This window comes from Podarcis erhardii (assembly GCF_964252035.2).
Source record: "Podarcis erhardii genome assembly, chromosome: 5".
Lineage (NCBI taxonomy): Eukaryota > Metazoa > Chordata > Lepidosauria > Squamata > Lacertidae > Podarcis > Podarcis erhardii.
This window is the reverse complement of record NC_138509.1, coordinates 37,059,326-37,085,549: the sequence shown is the minus strand read 5'-3', so window position 1 is coordinate 37,085,549 and position 26,224 is coordinate 37,059,326. Positions and strand designations below refer to the sequence as shown.

The following is a 26,224-nucleotide window of genomic DNA, read 5'->3' as shown; positions in this document are numbered from 1 at the left end:
AGCAAGAAGTCCTTGCGCTAATGGAACTATTGGATTCAAGCCACAGAATTCATGTAATACATAATAATTTCTGCTTGCAAGGTTTCCTGGTTCCAATACTATAGAAAAATGAGCTTGCATATCACAAACATGCTCTAAACCCCCCCCAAAAAAACTTAGGGTGACATTGAGCGGTATTAAGCCCACACCTCCACATCAATATGTTCCCTTCCTCTTTTCCTCCACAACTTGCAACACAACCCTGAAAATTTCATCTGCAACATACCTTGTTGTCCTGAGATTAGTCTTTCAACTCCCTTTATTATTTTGTGTCTGTGCCCATAAGCGTTAATACCAATTTCCTTTAATTCTTTGTGCCCCATTTCAACCAGTACATCTAATGTTATCTACAAAGAAAAGTAACATAAATGCAGTTTCACATTAAATTCATTGATTACAGCACAGATCTTCAGAATGGAAAACTTCAAGTTGCTAAGAACTGAAGCTATTATGCACACACACACACGCGCACAATTTAAAATTTCTCATTTTACATTTGCATCATGCAACTTGTTTCCCTAACAATAAAGCTACGCACCTGCTCTCTCTCAAATACGTCAATTAGATGTTCAAGTCCAAGATTTCTCACAAATTGATTTATGCTAAAATCAACACCTGAAACTGTATAAGAAAAGCGGACATTAGTTGCATATTAAAGGGCTAAGTGTATTTTACCTTTTCTGCAGGTTCACGAGAGTATAAATTAGAAACAATCTTCTGGATACAGGTCCAATAACACTTGGGACATGCTGTGGTACACTTTACAAGTTCATGGTAAACCATAGGCACTAGCCTGCAGTAAGCATGCTGATTTTGCCTGCTGTGCTCCTTCCCACAAGAGAAACAAACCCACAATCTGCGGCTTAGTGTTAATATTAAAATTATGATCAGCAAGTCAAGAACAAACTTTGGGTACAAATCATAGTTTGTGTGTAGTGAAACACATCCAAACTAAAATTTTTGTTTAACACAATTAAGCTGGGGACTGTAGCAAAATGGGCAAAATGACCCAATCCCAGTAAACCATTAACTATGGTTTACCCGTGAATGAAGACAATGCATGTTTTAAGTATAAAATCAAAGTACTTGCTGACCTTATGTTCTATATAATCAAAATAAAACATATTTAGCTCAATTTATTCTTAGGGAAATCTTCTCAAACCTGTACATAAATCCAACGAAGTGGAAGTACAAAAAATTATTTCAGAAATAACTACAGGAATGGCACTGGGAGGATGAGGGCATTGTGTGAGAAACCATTCATAAATTTAACACACATAAGCCTCACATTCAAGTAATCTTTCTACCATACGGCTAATCAAGTTGCCCTGAAAAAAGATGTATTGGCATGTGACTATCTTAGAAACAGAAAAGATCATTTTTGGATATATCTATTTATCTAAAATCCAAATCACACATACATGCCTTTCACTGAATGACCTGCAGAGCACTACTGTGCCTAAAGTTACATCAGATTCTATCTGTCTGCAATAATGAAACTGGTGTGGATAGGAATACCACTTGTAGCACCATTGGTATATGTTGCAGTCTTTGATGCATGTGTGGACTGTCCTAATTCTTCATAAATCATCCACCCATCTGAGTAAGCCAATTCACCAGTAAAGGAAGGACTCACCTTCCTTCTTCTCCAAACCAGTGGCCCCATCAGCACTACTTGTACTAACAACTGAAAGTTCAGAAAAGCTACCAGACAAGTTGTCAAGGCTACTGGCAGCAGACAGATTAGAAGGGCTGGATGGAACAGAAGAAAGTGAATCTGCTGAAGATGCTGTGTTTTGAGATACATTTATAACCTGAGGCTTGTAACAAGATGGCAAGGCGGAAGGTGGCATGGCAGCTGTCAATAATGCACTAACATCATCTGCCTGAAAATAATAATTTAAAAAATTAGAATATCATTAAGACATTCACAAATTTATTCAAGCATATATGAATACAAGGTAAGGTTTACAGTGAGTGGCCTTTTACTTGAGCTATCCTAAGAAGCCAAGTTTTCTTACATTCTGCTATTTACTAGTATCACCAGATATATTATCACTCTTATCCAGAGTCTGCTTGTGTATAATTACAATGCAATGAAACGCATGACCCTAGAGACAAATCCTATACAAAAATCACTCACTTGCAGTGTACCCCACCTCACACATTAAAAAGGTAAAAAGACCATTGTAGAAAGATTGGCAATGCAGCCCTATACATACCTACTCAGAAGTCCCCTTAAGTTCAAGAGGATTACTTCCAGGAAAGTATGCTTATGATCCTAGGCTAAATATAAACTGCAAGCTCCTAGGGTGCCACAGAGTGAACAATGATGCTATCTTTAACATTATACTAAGTAAGAAATTCTGTGTTGCGAGTTTTGGACCTAGACATTTTTAGTCACAAACTGTGAATGGCAGGTCGCTATCAATAGTTTAACTTGAAGACATAAAGTAGCCCAGAAAATACTAGGTAATAACATCAAGCAATATGTTTGTAAATGAGCACAAATTCAATAACATAGTTTATCTCCTCTCTGAAAAATGTACTTCCAAAAGCCACACCTAAACTAAATTCCTTGAGTCCATCTTCAGTCCCAACTTTAGGGAACTGCTTTTTAGCTTCCAGCCCACCATAATAACAACACGTTTTTAATCTCTCAAATTTCATGTCTGCGTCAGGAGCCAGGAACTGAAGCTTAATGCAAACTTCTCAAAAAATCCCATCACTTACGGTGACTAGGTCTAAAGGCGTTTGTCCTTCCTGGTTTTTCAGAGTAGGATCAGCTCCATGTGCCAACAATAAGGCACAAAGCTGTGTCCTTCCTTTCTGGGCTGCTTCATGCAAAGGTGTGAAAGCCCATTTGTCCGTAGCATTTACACACGCATTATACTTTATAAGTAAAGCTGCTACATCTACATGCTGGAAAATAAAATACATTTATGTAGTGCAACCCTTGGGGGGGGGGAGTTTGCTGCAATTTTCCTTTGGATTTCCTAAAAAGTGAACGTTGCAAAATACATTCCATCAAAACAAAGAGGGCAGTTCAAGTCTCGGTACTCCGCTATTGCACGCAGGTCAGCTCACCCCACCCTGTTTTGTGGTTTGTTCAAATAGCCACCCTGTCTTGGAAGCTCTAATATGAGATATGATATTGCTAGAAATGCCTTTCTTATTCAACTGTTTGTCACCATCTCTATACAGGGAGACTGTGGGGCATTGAGGAACAGCCTGCTGGAGAGACAGCGTCTTGCCCAAGGCCATCAAATGACCTCAATACCAAGTTGAGATTTGAGCAGACAGCTTGTAGTTCATACTCCATGCTCTTAAACCCTAGCCCCATCTACATGTAACCTTTTACCCATGTGTGTAAACAACCAGCATGCTTAACAGCATGTCTGTTTTACAATACTGTGAGTAGAACATAGCTATGGAGATTACCTGTTATAATGGTCACTAGAATGGGCAACGTCTGGATAGTGCCTTTCCTAGGGAACATCATGCTGGGTAATCTCCATATCTAGGAAGCCCATGACAGTGTATACACTCAATGTTCGTACAAAGAACACGTGTTCTGCAAGAAATCAAATGTATTGATACACTTTCTTTATTCAGGGCATTAGCAAAGTATATAACTTGGTTCACAGAGCCACAACATAGCTTTCATGAAACCGTCGCCTCTGAGATATTCTACTTCTGACCATCAGCCTAATTTGGAAACTATTCCTTCAAAGTGTTCTAAGATTAGAGAGCAGATCAGGAAATAAAAGTAAGAAATGGCTTTATCTTGCCTGTAAACTTTAGTTTCTCACAATGTAAACTATTCTGGTTAGATTCCCTTCTTCACTAGAGTTGTGCTAGTAACTAAAAACGTCGACCCTCACCCTCCAAAATCATCTGTGGCAGCTGGTTTTGGAAGTACTGCTTCTAGTCTGTTAGCAGTATTCCTCTATCCCATATATTCTTTGGAGTAAGATGGGGGGACACACACAATCAGAGCAGTAACAACAGAAGTTTTAATTACAAGTTCTCAATAGATAGGTGTAAAAATCAACAGCTTGAGTTGGAATTCACTGAAATTAAACATGCAAATACACATGAGTTGAAACAGCATGAGGGACACGTGTGTGTGTGTGTGTGTGTGTGTATTACTCAATACTGAGTTATGAAAAAGAACTGTTTTCCACAAATATTATGAAGTTTAGAAAACCCTCATACACCCTGGGCTGTATCCAGGCAAAATACTGGGAGAGTGAACACACAATCCTGTATTTAAGCAAACACCAACAAACATTGATTTGTGCTCAAATAAATTTTAGATCTTCTGGTTCAATCATTCACTTCTTCCCATAGAGTTTATGATATACTTACCCCATAGGATGCTGCATTGTGTAGAGGAATTAGACCCCCTTTATCTTGTGCATTTACATCAGCTCCATGCTGTAACAGATATTCTGCAACCTCCAAATTGTTGTAACCAGCTAGCAAGAGAATAATTTTTTTATGGATTATCAAAAGGCACCTGAAAAATATTACTATAAATGTATCAACAAACTTCTTTTCCAGCTTACCTGAACCATAAAATTCTGAACTATTTTTTTTTAATTGCAGAGTAAACATGGTTATATGTATACTCTGAGATGGAGAAGCCCAACTCAAAGGCAAAACACAAGCTTCACATACATAGCCTTCCATATTCAGCTTTGTGTGTGTGCGTCCATTCCCATGAGGTGCTGTTAGCAAGCTCACAAGGCCGAGATACTAGACTTGCACAGTCACCCGTCACTCTTGCTATTTTCTACTATTGAGACAATTTCATTGGGTTGTATCCAATCTCTCTTCCCCTTTCCCGCCCCCCTCCAGAGGTTCAGGGAAGCCCTCCTGAACAGTGTAGTCTGCACTGCACTGAGTGTGAAAGGTTGCCTAAAACCAGGTGGGGTTTTTGTAAGATCTCTCAACCCAAATTCAATTCCCTTGGTACAGAACAATACAGCCCATGTTTTTCCACTGGGCCTCCAATGCTTTGGAGAGATTTCTTTTTTCAGGGTGAAGGGGAGTGCAAAGAAAGAAAAGAGAAAGATTGGATGTAATCCATTGTAACTGTCTAAATAGCAATTTTTGAGGGTACAGAAGACTGCAGGGGAAAGGAAGTAAAAAAGCAAGATTAGCCTGAGGATCTGCCTTTGGCTTTTGCAACTGCTGACTACAATCCAATTACTTTAAATAACCCCTTTTCAAGTTCTAGTCCAAGACAGATCCTTAACAAATGCATTAATATGGTAACACCAACCTGCCAAGTGGAGCGGAGTGGAGTGTCGGCCTTGTGTATCACGGCAATTTACATTATCAGGAGAGCACAATTTCTTCACCCGAGCCAAGCAGCCCTTTTTCGCAGCATCTAGCAAAGCTGCATCTCCTCTAAGGAGATCCTGAATATCTGTGTCACCATCTTTAACAAGGTCTAATGGTGTGTTCCCATCTCTGTTTTTCTTTGTGGGGTCAGCCCCATGCTATGTTGATAATAAGAAAAAAACCCAACAACACATTCATTAGCTTTCATAACTCAAGTAGAAACATATTTAAGATTTGTATCATTGTCAGCTGATTATTTCTTTCTCTATTAATAAATATTCAAATATACTAAGAATGCTCACCAGCTCTATGTGTACCCCAATTAATGAGGCAAATGAAGGTGATTTGGGTTGTGGTTCCATGTTGCTGACTTGGGTCCTGCTATTAACAAGGCATCTTCAGGAGGCTAATGGACCCTCCAAACATCCTCATTACCCCCACCCCACAAAAGGTTAAATGGACAATCATTCTCCCACCTTCCCTTTCCTGAGAAATGAAACCAAGCTGATTAGGGAAAAGCAGAGGGTGAGTGAGGTGGTGGGATCTGTAGTATTGTGTTTTAAAGTTGTAAACAGTCTTGCAACATTTTATTTGAAAGTGCAGTATATAAAATAAACACACAAACACCTTTAAAGATTCCTGTAGAAAGTCTGTCCAACATTTAGCAGGCTTAATCCACTTAATTCCCCATTATAATCCATGGGGATGAAAGACAACTTCAGATTTTAACCCAAATAATGAATTGAATGGGAACAATATGGCGCAGAAATCAAACACAGTGGACTGCTTCTAAATGCAACAAACACAAGGTGAATCTTGTGGTAGCTGCTCTAATATAGAACATGGGATAGTTTGAAACATTTCTTTAAACACAAATTTAATACCACTAAATGGAAATAAGCAAACTAATGAAACTTAAACATGCTTCAGTTTTCATGTGACGCACCTGTAACAGAAGCTTACAAATCTCGTATTTCCCTTTTGCAGCAGCTTCATGTAAAGGAGTGAACTTCCACAAATCAGCTACATTGACAACTGCACCATGTTTAACCAGCAGTTCAGCCACTTCATAGTGTCCATAAGAACAAGCATTGTGCAAAGGGACAAGGCCTCTGAAAATATGAAGGAAAAACATCCATCAGTGTTTGCATCACTCGGCAGGGTGCCTTAATTTTGGCTAACATTTTCAGTATCTTAAAAAATACCTCAATTTTCTAATGACTGACCTAAACACACAGTTAAGTATAGCCAGTTACAGATAGGTAGCCGTGTTGGTCTGCCATGGTCAAAACAAAATAAAAAAATTCCTTCCAGTAGCACCTTAAAGACCAACTGAGTTAGTTCTAGGTATGAGCTTTCGTGTGCATGCACACTTCTTCAGATACACCTGTGTATCTGAAGAAGTGTGCATGCACACGAAAGCTCATACCTAGAACTAACTCAGTTGGTCTTTAAGGTGCTACTGGAAGGAATTTTTTTATTTTGTTTTAAGTATAGCCGTTATTAAAAACAAAAATTATTTCAGAAAAAAGAAGTACATGAAGAATTATGTGTTCATATGGAGATAAACTGAATACTTTAGTCAACTAGATACATTTAATTCAAATGGCCTCCAGTTACAAAGCAGTCTTCCCCAACCTAGTACCCTCTATATATTTTGAACTACAATTCTGATCAGCATAGGCACCAGATTGGGGAAGATTAATGCAGTGTATATATTTAAGGTCAACACAAAGATCATACAGCCATCATAATTCTGTAATTTGTAAAGTTGACATCAGCTAGAAGCCTGGGGTTCCAGGCTTTGCAAATGTTAAGCCGCTGAAGGTATAGAGGGGGACTTGAATTCTAAAATTCCTAGATATTTAATATATGCTTGAGGGAACATTTAGCCTTGTGGGGTGGATAATGCCTTATCTATATACTGAAACTAAACTTAGATGACGAAAAGATTATTGGGGGGGGGATAAGCCATGATACCCTAGGATACCTATTTTTTCTAGAAAATAATATCTGAAGCATAGCCTCCACCCAAAGCATTCTTGATCCAATACATGTGTCAGGCACTAACACAAGGAAGAATGGAGAATTGTCTTCCTCCCTCTGCTCCACTCCCTATATTCGCTACGAGCTATTTAATGGAATATTTACCCCTTGTCTTTTGCATGAACATCAGCACCATGCTGCAGAAGATACTCAACCACTGATACTCTGTTGTATCCTGCTGCAAAGTGGAGTGGAGTGGACTGGCGGCCTTCAATATCCCGGCAATTCACGCTTTGTACCGTACATAACTTCTAAGGAACACAACAATTGAGACACACGTTACTTCAGCCAAATATTCAGCCAACTCCATCCCCAGAAAAGCAACTGTCTTGAAATCAGAACTTTTATATAATTTTGTATTTCAAAGCAATAGTTATCTAAATTTTAGTTATTTAGTTAACTAACTAACTAACTAACTATTTAGTTAAAATAGTTATCTAAATTTTCAACGTTTTCTCATCTCTGAAGACCTGAGAATAATCTTCACAAATTAGCCTGCAACACTTATATATGTCATATTTTTGAGAGAAAGAAAAGCCACAATCCGTTTCTAAACTTACTTTTACTGTGTCCACATCACCTGCCTTTGCAGCTTCCAACAACTGCCGATCTGCTTCTGAGTTGCCTAAAGGGACACCTTCTATAAAATAAATGAGGGTATAAATTACTTAACCAAGTTCAAATAGCACAGATGACAATAATAAATAGTCATTAATACTAACCCTTAAGAGGAATACCATTTTGAGATCTCATAGTCTACAAAAATATAACTATCCTAGACAAAAGGCTTGATTTACAATTTAACTGAACATACCAACAAAACTTTCAATTACCAGTTAGAGAAACTCAGGTACAACAAGTAACTGCAGAACTATTATTAATGCAAAATTAGACATGCGCTGTTGGAACTGAATCTGACATTTTTTACTGAGACATAAGTATTTTTCATAATGAATTACAGTATGCAGTATTAACATACACAAACTGTCAGATAATTACCACCAGCTGAATGACAAAGGTTCATGAAACAGCCAACTAAAGTTGCAACTGCAACACACAATCTTATACTGTAGACATAACTTTAGCAAGATGAAAGAAAGAAGGGAACCACCAGTCATTACGCTCTTCATCTCTGAATTGGAAAAGGGGGTCACTTGAAGAAGAGTGACAACACTCCCCCACTTTAACATTGTGCAATAGCCTAGCCTGAAAAAGCAAGGCCAACCATTTGTACCTATTCTAAGAAAACAGGCCACCATTAATTGCCCATGACATTTTTTCTGTTTTGAAGTTCCTTCAGCATGTTCCTCAGGTGGAGAAGAATCTGTGGGCGCAAGGGATGAAGGTTTCAGAATTAGTTTTAGCTTGTAGTGCAGCAAACATTTGCTGGTACTGCAAATCATACACATCAATTATTTTTCAGTTCCGACAGAAAAAAATTTCTAAAGATTGCTTAAGTAGCCAATACATTGACAAGGCAGAAGTGTTAAAATTATTACCTTGTAATAATTGCTGAACACTCTCATTTCCCATCTGAGAGGCTGTGAAACCCTGCAGTGACACAATTGATGGATCACACCCAGAGCTCAACAACAGGCGGCAGGTCTGCAGATGACCACAGTGTGCTGCTCTATGCAGAGATGTCTGCCCAAGGTTATCCAAAGCATTGACCTAGAGATGATCACAGAATGTTAAAAATATCATTAACAAAGTGTGCAGAATACATTTTTCAAGAACAATCTGAAGGAATTCTACTTACAAAAACCAAAAAGCTACAGTGTGGAATATTGGTTTGCAAATTTTATTGCCTGCAAAGCATCTTTACAGCAAAAATGGACTGTTTATCAAGAGTTCAAACATTCCCAAAAATCTTCATCTTATAATGCCAAGAATGTAACAGTTGGGAAAATCACAAAAAGGTACACGCCTGAAGGTTATTATTAGGAGTAAGTTACAAAATTTGCAGGTTTGCAATTCTCTACTTTATTATATATGAAAATATGCCTGAGTACAATTAAGTGGCTCATACCTTTGCTTCATGTTTCATGACTACTTCAACAACATCATTATGACCTTTTTCTGCTGCCACATGGAGAGGAGTCAGGAAGCTTGATTTAAAAAAAGTAATAACAGTTTCCACTGAGTTTTCTTAAACTGATAATTGATAATTAGTATTCAAATACAATGGCTAGAGCATCAGTTTGCAACTGGGGAGAACTCCAATTATGCATTATTTATTTAAGTATTTATAAACTGCACTTCTCATAAAAATATAGCAAGGTACTATACATTGATAAAAGCAACATTAAAATAATATTTGTGTGGCCTTCGACAAGTCAATGGCTACATCTGCATGTCCTGTTAAAGTTTACCATGAAGTCCATAAACCAGAACAAGCTGCAGCCTTCTCCTCCTTCCATGCAACCAAGTAGTTCAGAAGCTTTTGCTTCTGTTTCAAGTTAATTACAGTTTGTCATGTTGCCTGCACCTGGAATTATGGCTGACGTTAACTATGGTTTCAACAAGATAGCTTCATAAACCATGGTTTGAAGTTGACTTGTTATGCAGTGAGCACATTCTAAGGCAACTAAGTCTGCACGGTGGAATGAACCAGAGGCTTCACCTGTCTCCCTAGTTCTCATCTCACATGGCCAGAAGGACTTTGGCAGCATTTAGATTCACTTTCTTAACTTGTTCTGTTGTATGCATCTACAATCATGATGTTTATCACAAACTGGACAATTTCCAAACCACTAATGGAAGGACTGTCCTGAGCTGCTTGGAAGCAGGGTGGAATAAAAAAGTGAAATGAAAACTCACTCTTTTGTCTTTTCATTGATGTTGGCTCCTTTTCTTAAAAGCAGCTCACAGATTTGTTTTCTTTTAGGATATGGAGATGCAGCAGCACAGTGCTATTAAAAAGTGAAATCATTATATCATTTGCTTATCAGCTTATGGTGAAACCAAACCATATGAAAATATGTGACTTTCAAACCAAACCACATGGAAATATGGGAGTATTTTTTTCAGGCCTAAGTGCTTGGGAGAAATGATTTTCATGGAGATTACCTCTGGGAAGGGTTAAGCCTCCACCACTACCATCTCCACAACAGAAAGGTCACACCCCCAACCAGCAATTAGGCTAAAAACAGCCTTGCATTAAAGTCAACTGGGATCCTCTTTCCATGTTGAACTGCTGCACTAGTGACAGTTTTCAGAACTACCTGGAAAATGTTTCCCATTAAGTTTGGAAAAAAAGCATAACTGTCATTTGGAGGGGTCATAGTGCTGGAGGTTAACATGCTCTCCCAAACTGTACCCTACCCACCCCATGTGGCAATTAAGACTTGAAAATGCCTTCCATGGGCTCCAATGGGAGGCTGGTTTCAAGGCTAACTGCTGCATGCAGGGGGCAGGGGACAAGGAAGGGTAGCTGAGAACCAGTTGCAGAAGCCACACAGGCCCTACACCTTTACTCAGGCGTCTTAGTTGTTCCCTTCTCCTTAATCAGTATTTTAGAGATGAATGAAGTTCAAGGAACTATCAACAAATGGTTTGGATAAACTATGCCTAAAAAACAACAATGCATGTTAAACAGTATGGCCACCGAAGCTGGTTAAAAGGAAAATAGCTGCATATCAACTTGCCTAGTTTAGCTACCACACAACATAAATATATATTCAACAAATTACCAAGGCAGTTTCATGAGTCTGGGGATGTTTGAAATTTACAGTCTCAAGAGAAAGGTGCTTTTTTACACGAGCTGCATCAGATTCCCTTGCAGCATGTAGCAGTGAGTGACCTTTGAATTCATCTAGAAGAGAAAACAAGATTTCATGATGTATAGGTCTCAAGCCATTATCACAGGTACATCTTATTGCTGCTAGGATAGAATTACTTTCAAACAAATACACACACTGTTCTGCATTAAGACACATTTGCAGAAATCATTAAGAATGGTTCCTCTAATTTCAAAGATAAGAAATTTGTCTTCTGACAGAATAGTCGTCATGCCTAGTCTTGAGGGGGGGAAAGATGCCTTTAAATGTCTTGATACTAGAAACATATATATATATTCTAGTGTATATATATATATGGAGTGTGTGTGTGTGTGTGTGTGTGTGTGAGAGAGAGAGAGAGAGAGAGAGAGAGAGAGAGAGAGAGAGAGATATTTTGTGCCTCTGATTTTGTGTGTACTAGAGGACTCAGGGGAGAAGCAAGGATGGTAGGTATCACAAATAATGACTGGCTACAACGTGTGGGTCCCTACTGGAAACGGGGGGGGGGGGGGGATGTTCATATCCATCAGTTGTTCTCAGTGAATCCCATTTCCTCTATACTCACATGCCAATCGTTCTTTTAACTGAGGTGTTGGGGCCAAGTCGATTGTACTTTTATTATGACAGTTTAACAGTGTAGGATCAGCACCATAGCTCAGCAAGAGAGAACACACTTCCACTCTGTTCTTAGAAGCTGCTTCATGCAGAGGAGTAAACTGCCACAGATCCATTGCATTCACAGATGCTCCATGCTAGGAGAGGAAAGATAACTTATGATTTTATGCTGGATAATACTAAACTAGAACTCTGATGTCATAGGGAAGACATGATCCATCTAACATGACCCCATAAACACTCATATACAGAAGGTTGAGAACTCTAATGTTAGATTAGTAGTCCTCCTTTTCTTCAAACTGTGACTGTTTAGCTTCATGACAAGACACATGCCTTTATCCATAAACGGTTTGAACTTGAGTTTCCTTAAAAAAACAAAAAAACCCAAGACCAATACTTCCAGGAACAATCTCAAAACACGTTGGGCAAGTGGTTGTTACAGCCAATATAATTACAGTAATTTCAGAAGCCCAGTATCTTTATCTTGAATCACTCTCCTAATCCCATGTTTCTCTCATGAGACATTTTTATCAAAAGAAAAAGTAGTATTACTTGATCCCATACAGAAAGTCAAGTGTAAATTTAGCATTTTCAGATGTACAAGCCCTAAACACAATCAGCCCAACATTTTCTTCCATAATTTCTTTTACCTCATGCAATCTAAAATGGGTTACACATTAAATAATATGCATACTTGAAAGCCCATTTTGAAAATCTAGGTGACAGGAAGTAATTTTCAAAATACCAAAACAGAAAGAAACAAAATTGCAATAATCTTCCCATAAAAATTGCACACAATTAAGAAACTAACCTTTACTAGAAGTTCTGTTACTTCGTAATGTCCATAGGAGCAAGCATTGTGAAGAGGAACAAGATCTCTGTGGGGGGGAAATCCCAAAAACTTAGCACATGAACACTGAAAAATCTCCTTTAACAAATAAAATATTGTCAAACACCGTTCATTATTAGTATCAAACAGAAAGCCCAAACATTCATCTGACAAAATGAAAAACCAAACATTGGCTGGGGGGTGGGAGTTCCTCTGTCATTGGGCTCAATGCTCTTCAAAAGTATAACAACTACGTGGTCAACTTATAACAATTAAGTCCTACTGAAGTCAACAAATAATATAGTTGTTTTTAACTGGAGACATTCAATCAAGTTAAATTAGATTACAAAGAAAGTCAGTTGGCATTAGAGACAGCGATGGGGTAAAAAATAAATATTTGCAGATGATCAGCCTGTAAGTGAAGATAACGACTGCAGAATTAACTCACAAAATTTGAAGGAATGCAACAGTTATAAAACCCCTGGGTTGACTGAGTACAACATGTTGGATGAAAGACTCTGCATCGTTCTCATGCAAGTCTATGTTAAAACATGCCCTTTTTTATTTAATGAAAAGCTTCATGTAATCATCTGATTAAAGCACCAATCAGTCATTCCCTTCCCACATGATTGGAAATTACATGGGTAAGAGTAGAAGCAGTTGGCAAGAACTGCCTCCTCCGGGGCAACACATTTGCCAGTCTTTACACCCCTCCATGCTTCAGAAGACTGTGCTTCAACTCATGAAGGGGTGCACAAACTGGCAAATATTATATGCCCCCCAAAGTGGGGCTTGCTAAGGCATCCCAACCCTTTCAAATAAAGTTAATGTCCAAGAGGGCTTCTGAATTTAGAATTTCTAAAGGCCCGGTTAAGATGGCCTATTCTTTGAACAAAGTGCCACAAGTCGTGGCATGCCCATTTCAGAGACAAAATCTAATCCATGCTTCAACAGAATCTATAAAATCATACCACAACCTCCCAAGAAAAACATACCCTTTATCCTTGGCATGTACATCTGCTCCATGCTGAAGCAGGAGCTGCACAATCTTAACACGGTTATAGCCAGCTGCCAAGTGTAATGGAGTTGACTAGAAATAAAAAAACAAATAAATCTAACGGTTATATAAATATAAGGAAATTTTCCATTAAAAGAATTATAATAAATCAGTTAAAGCAGTCTACGTTATCTGTAGCATGACACTGGGGGCTGCAAAGGGAGGAGTGTCAGCAAAAAGTCACATCCTCTACTACCTGGCAGAAGGATATTTAGGAACATAAAAAGAGCCTGCTGGATCAGATAAGTGGCCCATCTAATCCAGCATCTTCATTTTCTGCTGGATCAAAGCCTTCCCTGATTATTCAGAGCTCTTCCTTCCATGGAATGCTACCTCTGTATCCAACCCATAGATTTAGGAGGGCCTTTCTCATAATAAGTTAAATTTGAGTACAGCACACTGAGCCAGAGAAAGAATGAGGCTTAATTTCCCACCTCTGTTCAAAGGCAAAAATTACTGCAATCTTTTCTCAAGCTAAACTAGTTACATAAATATATTTAAAGAGGACAGCATAATAAATAAGGGACAACAGATTTTGATTTCTGTCCACACCCCAGGCAAAAGTAATTAATGCTACCTAGCACACTAGTAATATTACTGACACAACAGGCATTTTTGGCAAAGAAAACCAATGCATAATCTCTATATTAGATTCCTTAGTAACATTTTTTTCTAACTGGCTTTCAAAAGTACAATTTTATTAAAAACCAAAGAACAACTGATATTGCCAAGACAGAACATACATGGCTCTTTTGTTTATACAGCTAGGCAACACACTTAATATCAGATTTCTACTTTAAGTAAACATTCTTGAATTAAAATATAATTCAAAACATTAACCAAAGTATATGTTACCAAATACATTACCAAATACATTTTAATGTAAAGTGTGGTGTTTTTTTAAATCTAACATTTTAAAGTGGGCATTTGAAAACAAAAATACCTTTCGGCCATCGCTTGCATGACAGTTGACATTTAGTGGTGTGAGAAGAGCCATCAGTTTTTCTTCATTTCCACTCCTAAAAGGCAATTAAAGATATGGCATGCAGCCTTCTTTATTCAACTTACACAAAACTGCAAAGCAACTACAAACAGCTACCTGAATGCTTTGCAATATTAAAAATAAAACTTTGGAATAGATTTTATTGGTGCAATGGTACTAGCTTACTGTACTTCATATATCATATATTAAAATCCTTAATCACAGTTGCTAGCAACATATTTATTGTTACAGTGGTGCCCCGCAAGACGAACGCCTCGCAAGACGGAAAACCCGCTAGACGGAAGGGTTTTCCGTTTTGGAGGCGCTTCGCAAAACGAATTTCCCTATGGGCTTGCTTCGCAAGACGAAAATGCCTTGCGAGTTCCTGCGGGGTTCCCCCCCCCCCTTTTCCTAAGCCCTAAGCCGCTTATCAGCTGATCTGCTAAAAGCCGCTAAACCGCTAATAGCGCTAAGCTGTCAATGGGCTTGCTTCGCAAGACGAAAAAACCGCTATACGAAGAGCCTCATGGAACGGATTAATTTCGTCTTGCGAGGCACCACTGTATTTTATTGTAGGAACACTAGCGGTTGCATCCAACACTGCGAGAGCAGCATTCCATTCACATTTGATGTGTGTGAAGATTCCAGCAAGAAGTGTAAAAGTTTGCCCCTTTCACTGAAGAGTGAAATCTAGGAGGACACATAAGGGCAGAGCTTTCTCCAACCCTCTAGATTAAGGTGTGCAGGTGTGGGGGTTACTTCTGGACTAGACACTTGCCTTTTAAGAATGGGACTGAGATTAATATGATGCCTCAGGCAGGTTGTTTGCATGCTGGTTCATGGTTTCCTAAAAAGTATTGTTTTGTTTGTCCGGGGGCAATGCATTTTAGACGGATTCTATCTTTGTCAAGACAAAATCCCCTGGGTGTATGTGATTTACCTGTTAAGAAGTTTGACCAGGGCCAACTTTTTGTTTAGGGCGTAGGCCATTATTGTGAATTCCAGTACTGTAACCAATTAAAAGAGTCAAGTAGAGTAGCGTAGAGAGCAAGGCAGCCTGGCCCTGAGGCCCATGCCAGTATGCATGTGCAGGCCCTTCCTTGAATGTCATTCATGCACTGTCCCTGCCTCCCCCACCTCCACACACAGAGTGGATTGCCTGCATTGGAGAAGTATTGCCACTGCATGGAGAATGCCAGACATTAAGATCATGGTAATAATTTCCAATCCATAACTGTACATAAGAATAGCCTTTGTTATGCAGAATATGAAAAAATCTTCAATGTGTAGCCTGTCTCATTTTTCGGGTATTTTTGAAAGAGGCTGGGCAGTAGATCCAGCTCACATCTTTTATTATTTCCTACCTGGCACTTTCCAAGAGTTCATCTTTCTTGTATTCACCTGAAAGTTAGCAAAAAGGAGATAGGATTTTTTTTATTTCAAATACAAATGTGTAAAACTTTTATAAAGCAAGGGTTTTTTGTTGTTTTTCTGTGTTTTTTATCCTGTCCTCCCTCCCCAAATAGTATGCTGGCTTGCTAGAAACAAAATCTGATAAAGCGATATTCAATACACAATAATTAAAATTACAGTTATAAAGTCATTTACTTCCAAAGGCCTGGATGAATAAAAATGTATTCCTCTTTCTCTGACTGCACACAACACACTGGGACATGTGGAGGAAGTTACTCCTTCAAGTACTTGGGACAAGGTCATTTACAACTTTTATGAGCACCAACACCCTGAACTGGATCCAGTTTGATAATTTTAAAATACTGGGTGTGATGTAACTAGGCTTTAGAGTGGACCTGTTGAAATTGAACTACTTAACTTAGTATGGTTTATTAATTTCAGTGGCCTTGCTCTCAGTAAAACTTAGCTGAATACCACCCCATTATTTTTCTATAAAGTCAAAAACAGCTAAACATTCAGGCAAGCAGCAAAACCTATGGTATATACAAAATATAATTATGCCAATTTAGATAAATAGCACAGCTGGAATCAAATGTTTAGCCCTCAAAATGAAACAATCAACTCTGAAGCTAGCTACTAAACTTGCACAAGTAGCACTCTTTTCAAATATTACTTATTTTGCATGATGGTAGGATAAACAAGCCATTATATTTGCTTTCCCATAGGAGTGGTAAAAAATCAAATGGGCTGTTCTTTTACCAATCTTACAAAGTATTACTCAATTTTTTTCTTAGCAGGTCTTCTCCAGTTAACAAAGAGTATTACTCTCACCAAGCATAATAGGAGCAATACCTCCTTTAGCAGTAGCCAAAACATAAATCTTACAGATTACAAAAAGACAACATTTACCTGAGAGCACTGCTTTTGCTGATGGATCCGCCAAGTCCAATGCTGTTCTTCCATCTGTATTTCGGATAGCTGGATCAGCACCATGCTGTAACAGTACTAAAAGGAGAAAAAAATAAAGCTTTCATCAGAACTTGACAAGGAAGTAGCTCAGCGGAGATGCTAAGGGATTAGTTGCCCTAATCTAAAACTATAAAATAAGAGTTAGAATTATGCTAACCTGATAATGAAACATAACCCTGAACATTTCAGTGTAAAAGGCTAGTTTCACCTGGGAAGTGTACACATATTTTCAAAAGCAGTTATACAAACAGCAGAATCAAGCAAAGGTAGTCACAGAACTGGTCCTAAGGATGAAACAGAACAGCTGTAAAATACTCCATTGTGAAAACACAATTTCCATGCTTTCTTTTTCAGTCACAAGTACAGTCTATGCCTGCACATACACTCCCTTTCCTTCCTTGCTGCATGTACATACAGCAGAAAGCATTAGCTAGAACAGAAGGAAAGTGTTTCCTGTGTCTCTATCAGTCTCCCCTCTCCAACACAGTGCTCTAGAAGGAAATTAATGTGAGCGCTAAGTAAATCCCTCCTGGAGCCCTAAGGTGGGAAAGGAGAAATGTATGGAAACATTTCAATGCACATATTATTCTGCAACTAGAAGGAGGCAGGCTCCATCGACCTTATAATAACAGCCACACTCACATGTAATTACAGTTTGATACTCCCCAATAAGCCACTATTATCACTATTAGGTCTGGGGTCTTGTTTAGGGGTTTTTGTTGGGGGGGCTTTGTTGCTGTTATTGATTTTTTTTGTATCTTTATTTTGTATATTATTGTTACGCTGTAATTATGTAATGAGCATGGTCTGAACTATGGAAAGGCAGTATACAAATAAGATTATGGATGTAACAAGAACATACCCTGACTTGAGGTTGGTTATATTATTGTTAATTAGGTTTGTTATGTGCAAACATAGATAATGTCTCTGAATGTATGCAGACAGATCCTGTCCAACCAAGCTGGACATTACCCATAACCAGCTTCTCACAAAAATGAAAAAGAAGAAAATTCATTTACATACTATCTATATAACCACTTATATTTTGAACAACTTGGTATTTCACGGATAGTTGACTAGTTTATATTATTTTAATAAAGAACAATGTATCCTCATTTCTACAAGAAAGCCTCAGATTGTTTGAAAGCTTGTTTTCCAATTTAAAAGATATGCATGATTGTGTCACTTTATATAAAAAACACACTGGAGACACTTTTAAACCAGTGGTTCTCATACCTTCGCCACCCAGCCCCCATGATGCACTACTTAAAAATTCCCTGTGGATCACTTTCAGCTCTGGAACCATTGTCATATTATGAAAATCACAGGACCTAGGAGCTAGTTCAATAAACACAGCCCTGATGAGAATGGTATCCATCTCTGTTGTCGAAAAAAAAAAAACATCCAGGATCAATTCTTGATTGTTCTGCAACTTCTCCACATATCACCTGAATGGTGACTGAACCACCAATGATCCAGAGACCGCAAGTGTTTTCAACAATTACCTATGCAGACATCAATTTTGCCCTTAATGGCAGCTTCATGAAGGGGAGTGTAGTTCCAATTATCCCGTGCGTTAGGATCTGCACCATGCCGCAAGAGAAGATTGACAACTTCAGCATGACCAAAAGAACAGGCATTATGAAGTGGAATGAGGCCCCCATCGTCTCGTGCATGAACGTTACCACCACTCTGAAGCAAATATTCCACTACATCCCTTCGACCAAAACCTGAAACAAAAAAGTAGTTTTACATAGTCAGTCTTCAAGGGAAGAAAGCTAGAGCTAAGAAACAAAAATCTAACTTGCTAATCTTCCATATATTTCCCATGAGTGCTATAACCAGACAAGATGCCAAAGAACTGCTTCTGGCTAACCAAATAAAAGAAAGGCTGAAGAACAGAACAGGAGACAGCTCCTATTTTGGAGATTTTAAATTTCCTGAAGTTTTGAAGTCTCCATATTTTCAAGAAATGGTGGGGGGGGGAGTATATATTGTGTATTTTCTTATCAGTTCTAAGTATACATTCCCTAATTTTATTCAAACAGTATTTGCAAAAACACAATGTGTGCCCATAATAAATAAATAAATTGTCAGTTGGCCAATACCCTATTTAGTTCCAAACATCTGACATTTTGGTGGTTCAAATAAAGGTATTGCCCAACTGTGGATTTTTTAAAATGTTACTTTCTGCAATAAACATCCATTTTGTATCATTATATAGTAAACAAATGGAAGTTTTATCATTTGGACAGAGAAACAGTTGCCAGAGTCAGCATCATCAGTAAACAATACAGAATCCCCTGCATCTCTTTGAGGGAACCATGGGATAACTATAACTGTAACTATACACAATGTCAACTGGGGATGGGTAGCCTTCAGGATATATGTTGCCTGGTGCAACATAGTGGCTATGAGGTAGAGCTAGATTAACAAATGGTGGCACAGGGTAGACAATTTGCATCTGACAATGTGTATATAAAAGATGAAGCCTATATCTGAGTTACTCAGGGATCAGGGATTCTAAGACAAAACTCAAGCAAGCTGCAAAAAGCAAATTAATGCTTCTATTTTACAAGTAGGAAACATAGAAACTGAGATAAATGATTAACAAAATGTCAGCCATCCCAGAGCTTTTTTTAAAAAAAATCAAGTTTACATACTAATATTCAATTCAGTCAGAAACCCTTCTATATCTATTGCAAATCATGCAGATCTACCTTCTGTCTGCTCCTGCCATAAGCAATGATCCATCTGTTACACTGCTTCCAATTCTTAAAAAATACTGTGGTCTAACAGAATAGGATTTGAATGCACACGTCTGCAGTATACAGTTCAGGAGCCCTCAACTCTCAAGGTAGGTTTGAAGGGGATGCTGGTGGGCACAGGAGGTGAAAGCAAGCAAGTCAACTTTCACCAGCCCACATGGACATGCTTTTCTCTGGAGTATCTATGGAAGATAAGCCACGGAATCCAATTCCAAGTGTTGGTTATACAATACAAAGCCCTGAAGAGCTCGGGGCTAAAGTACTTGTAGAGATGTCTTCCCCTCAGTGGGTTCCCCCAGTGAGTATGGCTGAGGGTTGGGGAACTGATGGCCTGTGGGCTAAAGGGATTTGTCTCTAGATTCAGCCTATGACTTCCCCTCCTTGGACCTGCCCCTGCCCTAGCAATTAAGTTTCTTCATAAACCTAAATGCCACATGGGGGATTTCTTGATGGGAATTGCAAGGGTTAGTCAGTCTCCCTCTCCTTGCGTGCTGCCCCCTCCTTAAATACCTGGGCCCTAGTTCGCATGTCACACTAAGTCAAACCACAGTTTTGTGCAAATGCAAACATGCTTCTGGAGAAAACCTTGCACCACTATTGTTCCTCCCTGGTATTTTAGGTTAATGCAGAACAGCTGTTAAGCCAAAGTTTGGTTTAGTGTTTCATCCAAACCAGGCAACCTTCTCAACCACTACGTGTAAGTATAAGGGAGACAGTATATTTGCATTTACAGATGGGTAGCCGTGTTGGTCTGCCATAGTCAAAACAAAAAAATTCCTTCCAGAAGCACCTTAAAGACCAACTAAGTCAGTTCTTGGTATGAGCTTTCGTGTGCATGCACACTTCAGGTATCTGAAGAAGTGTGCATGCACACGAAAGCTCATACCAAGAACTGACTTAGTTGGTCTTTAAGGTGCTTCTGGAAGGAGTATATTTGCATGTTTGTTAAAAGCCATAGCATGGCTTGGTGTGATATGCTAATGTGGTCTGTTGCTGGTCTAGACATCATTTGGGGTTTTTTTGATAGGATAAGTTTGCATGTTCCTATCTGGGCAAATTAATGACAGTTAAGTAGTTCACCGTGTCAGATGGACTAAACAACTTGGGCATTAAGGCTACGTGCAACCCAAAAGAAACTTATCTGGGAGCAAGCCAAAATCAGTAGGCTTTGGAAAAACCTGCATCTAAGAAGCTCCAGCCTCCTTTTCTCAGTTTGTCTATTTGGGTCAACTCTAGCAACCTCAGCGTTGCAAAACACCACCTAAGCCTTGGATCTGAAGAAGGCATCCTTGTGTGCAATTACAAGATGGAATTACAAAATAATTATCAACTCTGATGTGACATCTGCACACCTGCAATTGTGACCAATGATTTCCAGGAACTTCTAAACACACACTTGGCTAATCACAACAACTCCTCTATGTGCATGTTTTACACACAATGTGCTTGTTAATCCCCCTTGAGCAACAACATCTTCCTGAAAGCGCCCACAAAGCACAAGGTGAACTAATGTTTACAGGATGTGGACCATCACTCGTTTTAGCTCTGAGAGTGGATTGCAAACTTATTAACAAATTCACCACCGACGCGTTTCCTTCTCAAACTGGACACCTTTTGAATGTCTGGACTTGGCCAGTACCGGTTTGCTTCCTCTTTGGACGCCACTTTCAGGTATGCAGCAGCCCTCCCGAGGAGACTCTGAAAACACTGCATCCCGCCCACGGAGCCCACGCCACCACTTGCAGGCCTCCCTCGCTGTATGTGGGGGGGGGAGGGGGGTCAGTCTTGCTGCTCTTGGCTACGGTGGCCATTTAAACACGAGCCCCCACAGGCTGCTTTCAGGGACGGGGATCTCGTGAGTTGCTCCTGCATGGCCAGAGATCAGGGACGAGAAGGGGGTGGGTTTATAGGCTCCTCTTATTTCCACGAAGGAAACGTGCGGTCGTGGGGACACCCACCCACCAACTCCCTGAATGATTCCCCTTAAAGCCCCAAATAAACGAACAGCACCTTCCTCGGTGGAAGGGGCCCAAGGCCACGGCCCTAAAGCCACTAGACCCCGAACCCCCGTTCACATGCACAGTCAGGGGCGGAGACGCCCGAGGCGGCGGCCTGGCCACCCGCGAGTACCTGCGGCGAAATGGAGGGGGCTGGACTTCCTGCCGGCCGTGTCCCTGCTGTTCACGTTCTCGGGCCTCACCAGCCGCTTCACGCGCTCCACGTCGCCGTTCCGGCAGGCTTCGAAGAGCTCGCGGGCCGGCTCCGACGACGACGGCCCCCCGGCGCAGCACGGGGACAACAGCAGCGGCGGCGGCGGCGGCGGCAGCGCTTCCCCCAGGGGACCAGCCGCCGCTCCGCCCCGCCGCCCCGCCATGCCGGGGGCAAGAGCCAACTTCCTCCCGCGTTCGCCCTCAGAGCCCAACACCCGCCATAGGCGGCCCGAGCTCTCTCCGCGGAGAGCGGCGGGGGGAGGCGGCGGTGGCGGCGGCGGCCGCCGCGGGGAGCAATTCGACGCCACAGTCGCCTCCGGCCGAGGCAGCCACTGAGGGGGAAGGGAGGCGGAGCAGCCGAGGTGCGCGCGCAACGAGGAAGGGGGGAGGCGGGAGGGGAGGCGCATGCGCGATGTGCGCGAGAGAACTGCCGGCGCGGCGGTTAGAGCGGCGGAGTGACGTCGAGGGAGCCGCGTTTGCTCCAGCGGTTGAAGCCCCGCCCCGCCCCCCAGCCCGGCTTCCTTGGGAGCAGCCGTTCTCAACCTGTGGGTCCCCAGATGCTGTTGGACTACAACTCCCATCATCCCTGAGCTCTGGCCTTGCTAGCAAGGGGTGATGGGAGTTGTAGTTGAACAACATCTGGGGACCCACAGGTTGAGAAAGGATGCTTGGGAGTCAGCTTCCCGTGGGTGCCGTTGCTTGGGCAGACACGTGTTAGGTAAAGGTAAAGGGACCCCTGACCATTAGGTCCAGTCGTGACCAACTCGCTTTATTGGCCGAGGGAGCCGGTGTACAGCTTCCGGGTCAGCATGACTAAGCTGCTTCTGGCGAGCCAGAGCAGTGCACGGAAACACCGTTTACCTTCCCGCCAGAGCGGTACCTATTTATCTACTTGCACTTTGACGTGCTTTCGAACTGCTAGGTTGGCAGGAGCAGGGACCGAGCAAAGGGAGCTCATCCCGTCGCGGGGATTCGAACCGCCAACCTTCTGATTGGCAAGTCCTAGGCTCTGTGGTTTAACCCACAGCGCCACCCGCATCCCTTAGACACGTGTTAGGAATAACTAAAGCATCCTTGATGGGTAGCCATCCAATCGGCTTTAAAACCATAGCTGTCAACTTACAGATTTGAAAATAAGGGACCAGCAGCCCCGAAAATAAGGGATCAGCAGCCAAAATAAGGGATTTTCAGAGCACATGTATGTTCAATTTCTGAGCCCCTCCGAGCCAAAGGCTTTCCAGCCAGCAGCCAAACGAAGCCTCAAATGGTGGTTCCCACAGCGCAGCAACCCGGCAAGGAAAACCACCGTCACCTCTCCGCTGGGAAGCACTGAGCAAAGGCGAGTCCCCAGGCAACACGGCCGATTTGATCGGCACAAGGCATGCAAGCTTCACCCCCCAGTCGTTCTTAGACTCCTTATTGGGTGAGCAACACAGCCAAGCAACACAGTTGGAGCCTCCCTCCTCCCTGGCCGGCAGGGAGGGAGGGAGAGGAGCTGCTTTCTTTGAAACCCGGGAAATTTAAGGGACATCATCAATAAGGGACAGCAGCGGGACATGGCGCTGGGATAAGGGACTTTCCCGCCAAATAAGGGACGGTTGACAGCTATGTTTAAAACCCACAGCCTCCTGAGGGAGACCGCTGTGCTGTTGACCAGCTCTTGCTGTCAGAAAGTTCTTCCTGCTGTTTAGTCCTAATCTCCTTTGTTGTAACTTGAATGTATTGGTTCGAGTCCTACCCTCCAGAGCAGGAGAAAACAAGCTTCCTCCTTCTTCCATGTGACAGACCTTTAGCTATTTGAAGAGCTTTCATTTCATTTTTTTCCAGGCTAAACATACCCAACTCCCTCAACCGTTCCTCATGAAGTCAGTACAATATAGGAGTAAAGCTTCCTAGGCATTGCAATGGGATTGTTGTTTGGTATTGAGTGCCAGTTTTGGGCATGCCCGCTATAGAATTTGGTGGCTTCAGTTACACCTGACAGCAGCACAGTGTAAAGTTGTGGCTTCATCCCAGTGTCGGTGTCATAGGCAAGTAGGATAACTGCTTGTTGGGACCCCCCTGCCCCATTGCTAATTTCGGTTTTCAAAAACACATGTCTGGTAGAAAAAATAGCAAGCATAATTGATACGGCTCTATTTATTTTAAACTGCAAGATTTTGTAATACAACAATATTTGATTATCTTTCTCAATGCAAAGGAAAATGTTTCAGCACATGAAGCACGACTCTTGTGAACTGTAATGTGAAGATTTAAGTCTCTCAAAAGTTTCAGTTAGAGGCTCATCAAAAGCTCACTCTGTGTGGATTTTTCCTTTGCAAATAACTATAGTGTGAATATAATGAAACATGGCTATTACTAAAGGGTTTATAAAAGCAACAGTTTTGTTGGTCCATAAGAAAAATTCCAAAACCTCAGATTGGGTTATACTTGCATTACAACCTCTGAAAACATAACAAAATAGAACTTGGACCTGGTATTAAGAAAAAAGGTGGGGTGGGGGAGTTGAACTTGATGTTGAAGCCACAAAGTGTAAATTTAGTCATCATCTTAAAATAGAGCATAAGAGGAGATTTCAGACTTATAGGACAATCCTGAAAATGCTTACTCAGAGGTAAGTCCCATTGAATTTAATGGGGGCTTACTCTTTATGCATCCTTTGCTTGGGAGAAAGCTCCATTGGTAGACAAGCATGGGATTTGGATAACAGTGGCTTAAGTTCTGATGCTATGAAGTTTTCAGGTTGAACTGGAGATTTCTGGGACAAAGAAGCATGCAATAACTGATCCCGCATCTTTGAAAACAAAAAATCTAGCTGCTACCAAGATCTACTTGCAGCCTTAAGCAAAACACACAAGAGTTTTGTGAAGAACAGAAATATATTTCAGCTTTTTAAAATTTACTTTAGGAATTAATTTTCTTTGGATTATAGAGCACAGAAGACTTTGTAATCACTTTATGTATGAATATACAAATAGAGCCTGTGTGAAGAGAGCAGACTCCTAAAAACTGGCAGCAAAACCCAAGAGAGCACCCTGCATAGTATTCCTATATTATATCCCAGTTCCAGCTAATGCTAACTGGAAAAACACACACTCCAAACTGCTAGTTGTTTCAGCACATCCCTTCAGGTGAATTACCCATTCAGGCAACTATCCAATTCATTAACATTCTTATTCATATCCCTGAGATATGAATAATAGCATAGTGATAGACTCATTTACAGTAATCATGTCTAAACCAAATGATCATTTTGACCACATTTTCTTCTACACACAGCTATTTTCATTTCCAAAGTTGATTTGGCAAATAAAATAGTGCCACAATGTATTACATTTTTGCACACATTCATTCGTTCATTCACAGGCACACAAACACTTAATCCATTCAGCCCAGTCTTATGTACAGTTAGGATCACCTGGTCAGTGCCTTAGGGATGTTTAACTCTCATAGACTCATTCTCTGTTTCTTTTTTCTTGGAAAGACACTACTGTGGAGGTCCACACTGCATGCTGCAGTGTGTGGTGCCATCATAATTTTCACCATCCTAAGGTTCTAGAGTGGTAGAGTGGATCCAAAACTGGTTAGTTTCCTGGAAAGGTGCAAAATTTGGGACCCTCTGATGCACTAGCCTAGAACTGGTGCAGCAAAATAATATTAATAACCCTCCTTCTGCCCTGGCCAGCGCATGCAGCAGCTCTTAGGACGGGGTTGTCAACTGGTGCCTAACCAGGCCTTTATTGGTGCCCCTGGGCAGTGACCCCAGACTCTTAAGCTTTCATTTACGGTATTTACAAAGTAAGTCTATAGCCCTCCAAGAAAAATAGGAAACAAAACGTGCTAGTGATTTATGTGAGGTAGCCTGACTACTCCTACCTGTTAGTGTTTTAAGCCAATGAGTCAAGTCAGAGCTGCAGTGGATATGTAATGTGTTTGGGCACTAGGCAACAGGATCTCTGGGGTCCCAAAGAGATGCTGTTTTCCTTCCCACTTGGTGCACTTTTGCTTTTCTAGTCCTTGGACGCTTCCTAGTTGGCCCTTCCTTTTCCCCAAGCATCCAGGATGCATCTTTTCTGTGATGGGTTCATCTGAAAGCAGGTAGTCCATAGATGTCATTTTCTCCAAATACTACTACACAATAAGTGTGGGTGGAGGTTAAAGAATC

At 40.8% G+C, this 26,224-nt stretch overlaps 1 protein-coding gene across 3 annotated transcripts in view; it reads right to left on the bottom strand.

Annotated features, from left to right (window-relative positions):
• Positions 1 to 22,481, bottom strand: part of TNKS2 (tankyrase 2) — a 29,740-nt gene extending 7,259 nt beyond the window's left edge. Inside the window, exons 1-22 of one of the 3 annotated variants that reach the window (XM_081863124.1) lie at positions 21,980 to 22,481; positions 18,587 to 18,811; positions 17,022 to 17,117; positions 16,064 to 16,100; positions 14,661 to 14,736; positions 13,656 to 13,750; positions 12,643 to 12,709; positions 11,782 to 11,968; positions 11,130 to 11,251; positions 10,258 to 10,349; positions 9,467 to 9,545; positions 8,937 to 9,108; positions 8,672 to 8,761; positions 7,998 to 8,077; positions 7,543 to 7,688; positions 6,338 to 6,503; positions 5,330 to 5,549; positions 4,411 to 4,520; positions 2,773 to 2,961; positions 1,676 to 1,925; positions 578 to 660; positions 266 to 386 (exon numbers count right to left, since the gene is read on the bottom strand). In XM_081863124.1, coding sequence (XP_081719250.1) covers positions 266 to 386; positions 578 to 660; positions 1,676 to 1,925; positions 2,773 to 2,961; positions 4,411 to 4,520; positions 5,330 to 5,549; positions 6,338 to 6,503; positions 7,543 to 7,688; positions 7,998 to 8,077; positions 8,672 to 8,761; positions 8,937 to 9,108; positions 9,467 to 9,545; positions 10,258 to 10,349; positions 11,130 to 11,251; positions 11,782 to 11,968; positions 12,643 to 12,709; positions 13,656 to 13,750; positions 14,661 to 14,736; positions 16,064 to 16,100; positions 17,022 to 17,117; positions 18,587 to 18,811; positions 21,980 to 22,466 — 3,190 coding nt within the window. In that variant the 5' untranslated portion in view covers positions 22,467 to 22,481. The remainder of the gene's footprint in view (positions 1 to 265; positions 387 to 577; positions 661 to 1,675; positions 1,926 to 2,772; positions 2,962 to 4,410; positions 4,521 to 5,329; positions 5,550 to 6,337; positions 6,504 to 7,542; positions 7,689 to 7,997; positions 8,078 to 8,671; positions 8,762 to 8,936; positions 9,109 to 9,466; positions 9,546 to 10,257; positions 10,350 to 11,129; positions 11,252 to 11,781; positions 11,969 to 12,642; positions 12,710 to 13,655; positions 13,751 to 14,660; positions 14,737 to 16,063; positions 16,101 to 17,021; positions 17,118 to 18,586; positions 18,812 to 21,979) is intronic. The other 2 variants (XM_081863123.1, XM_081863122.1) reach the window with 2 other exon arrangements.
• Positions 22,482 to 26,224: the final 3,743 nt, after the last annotated feature.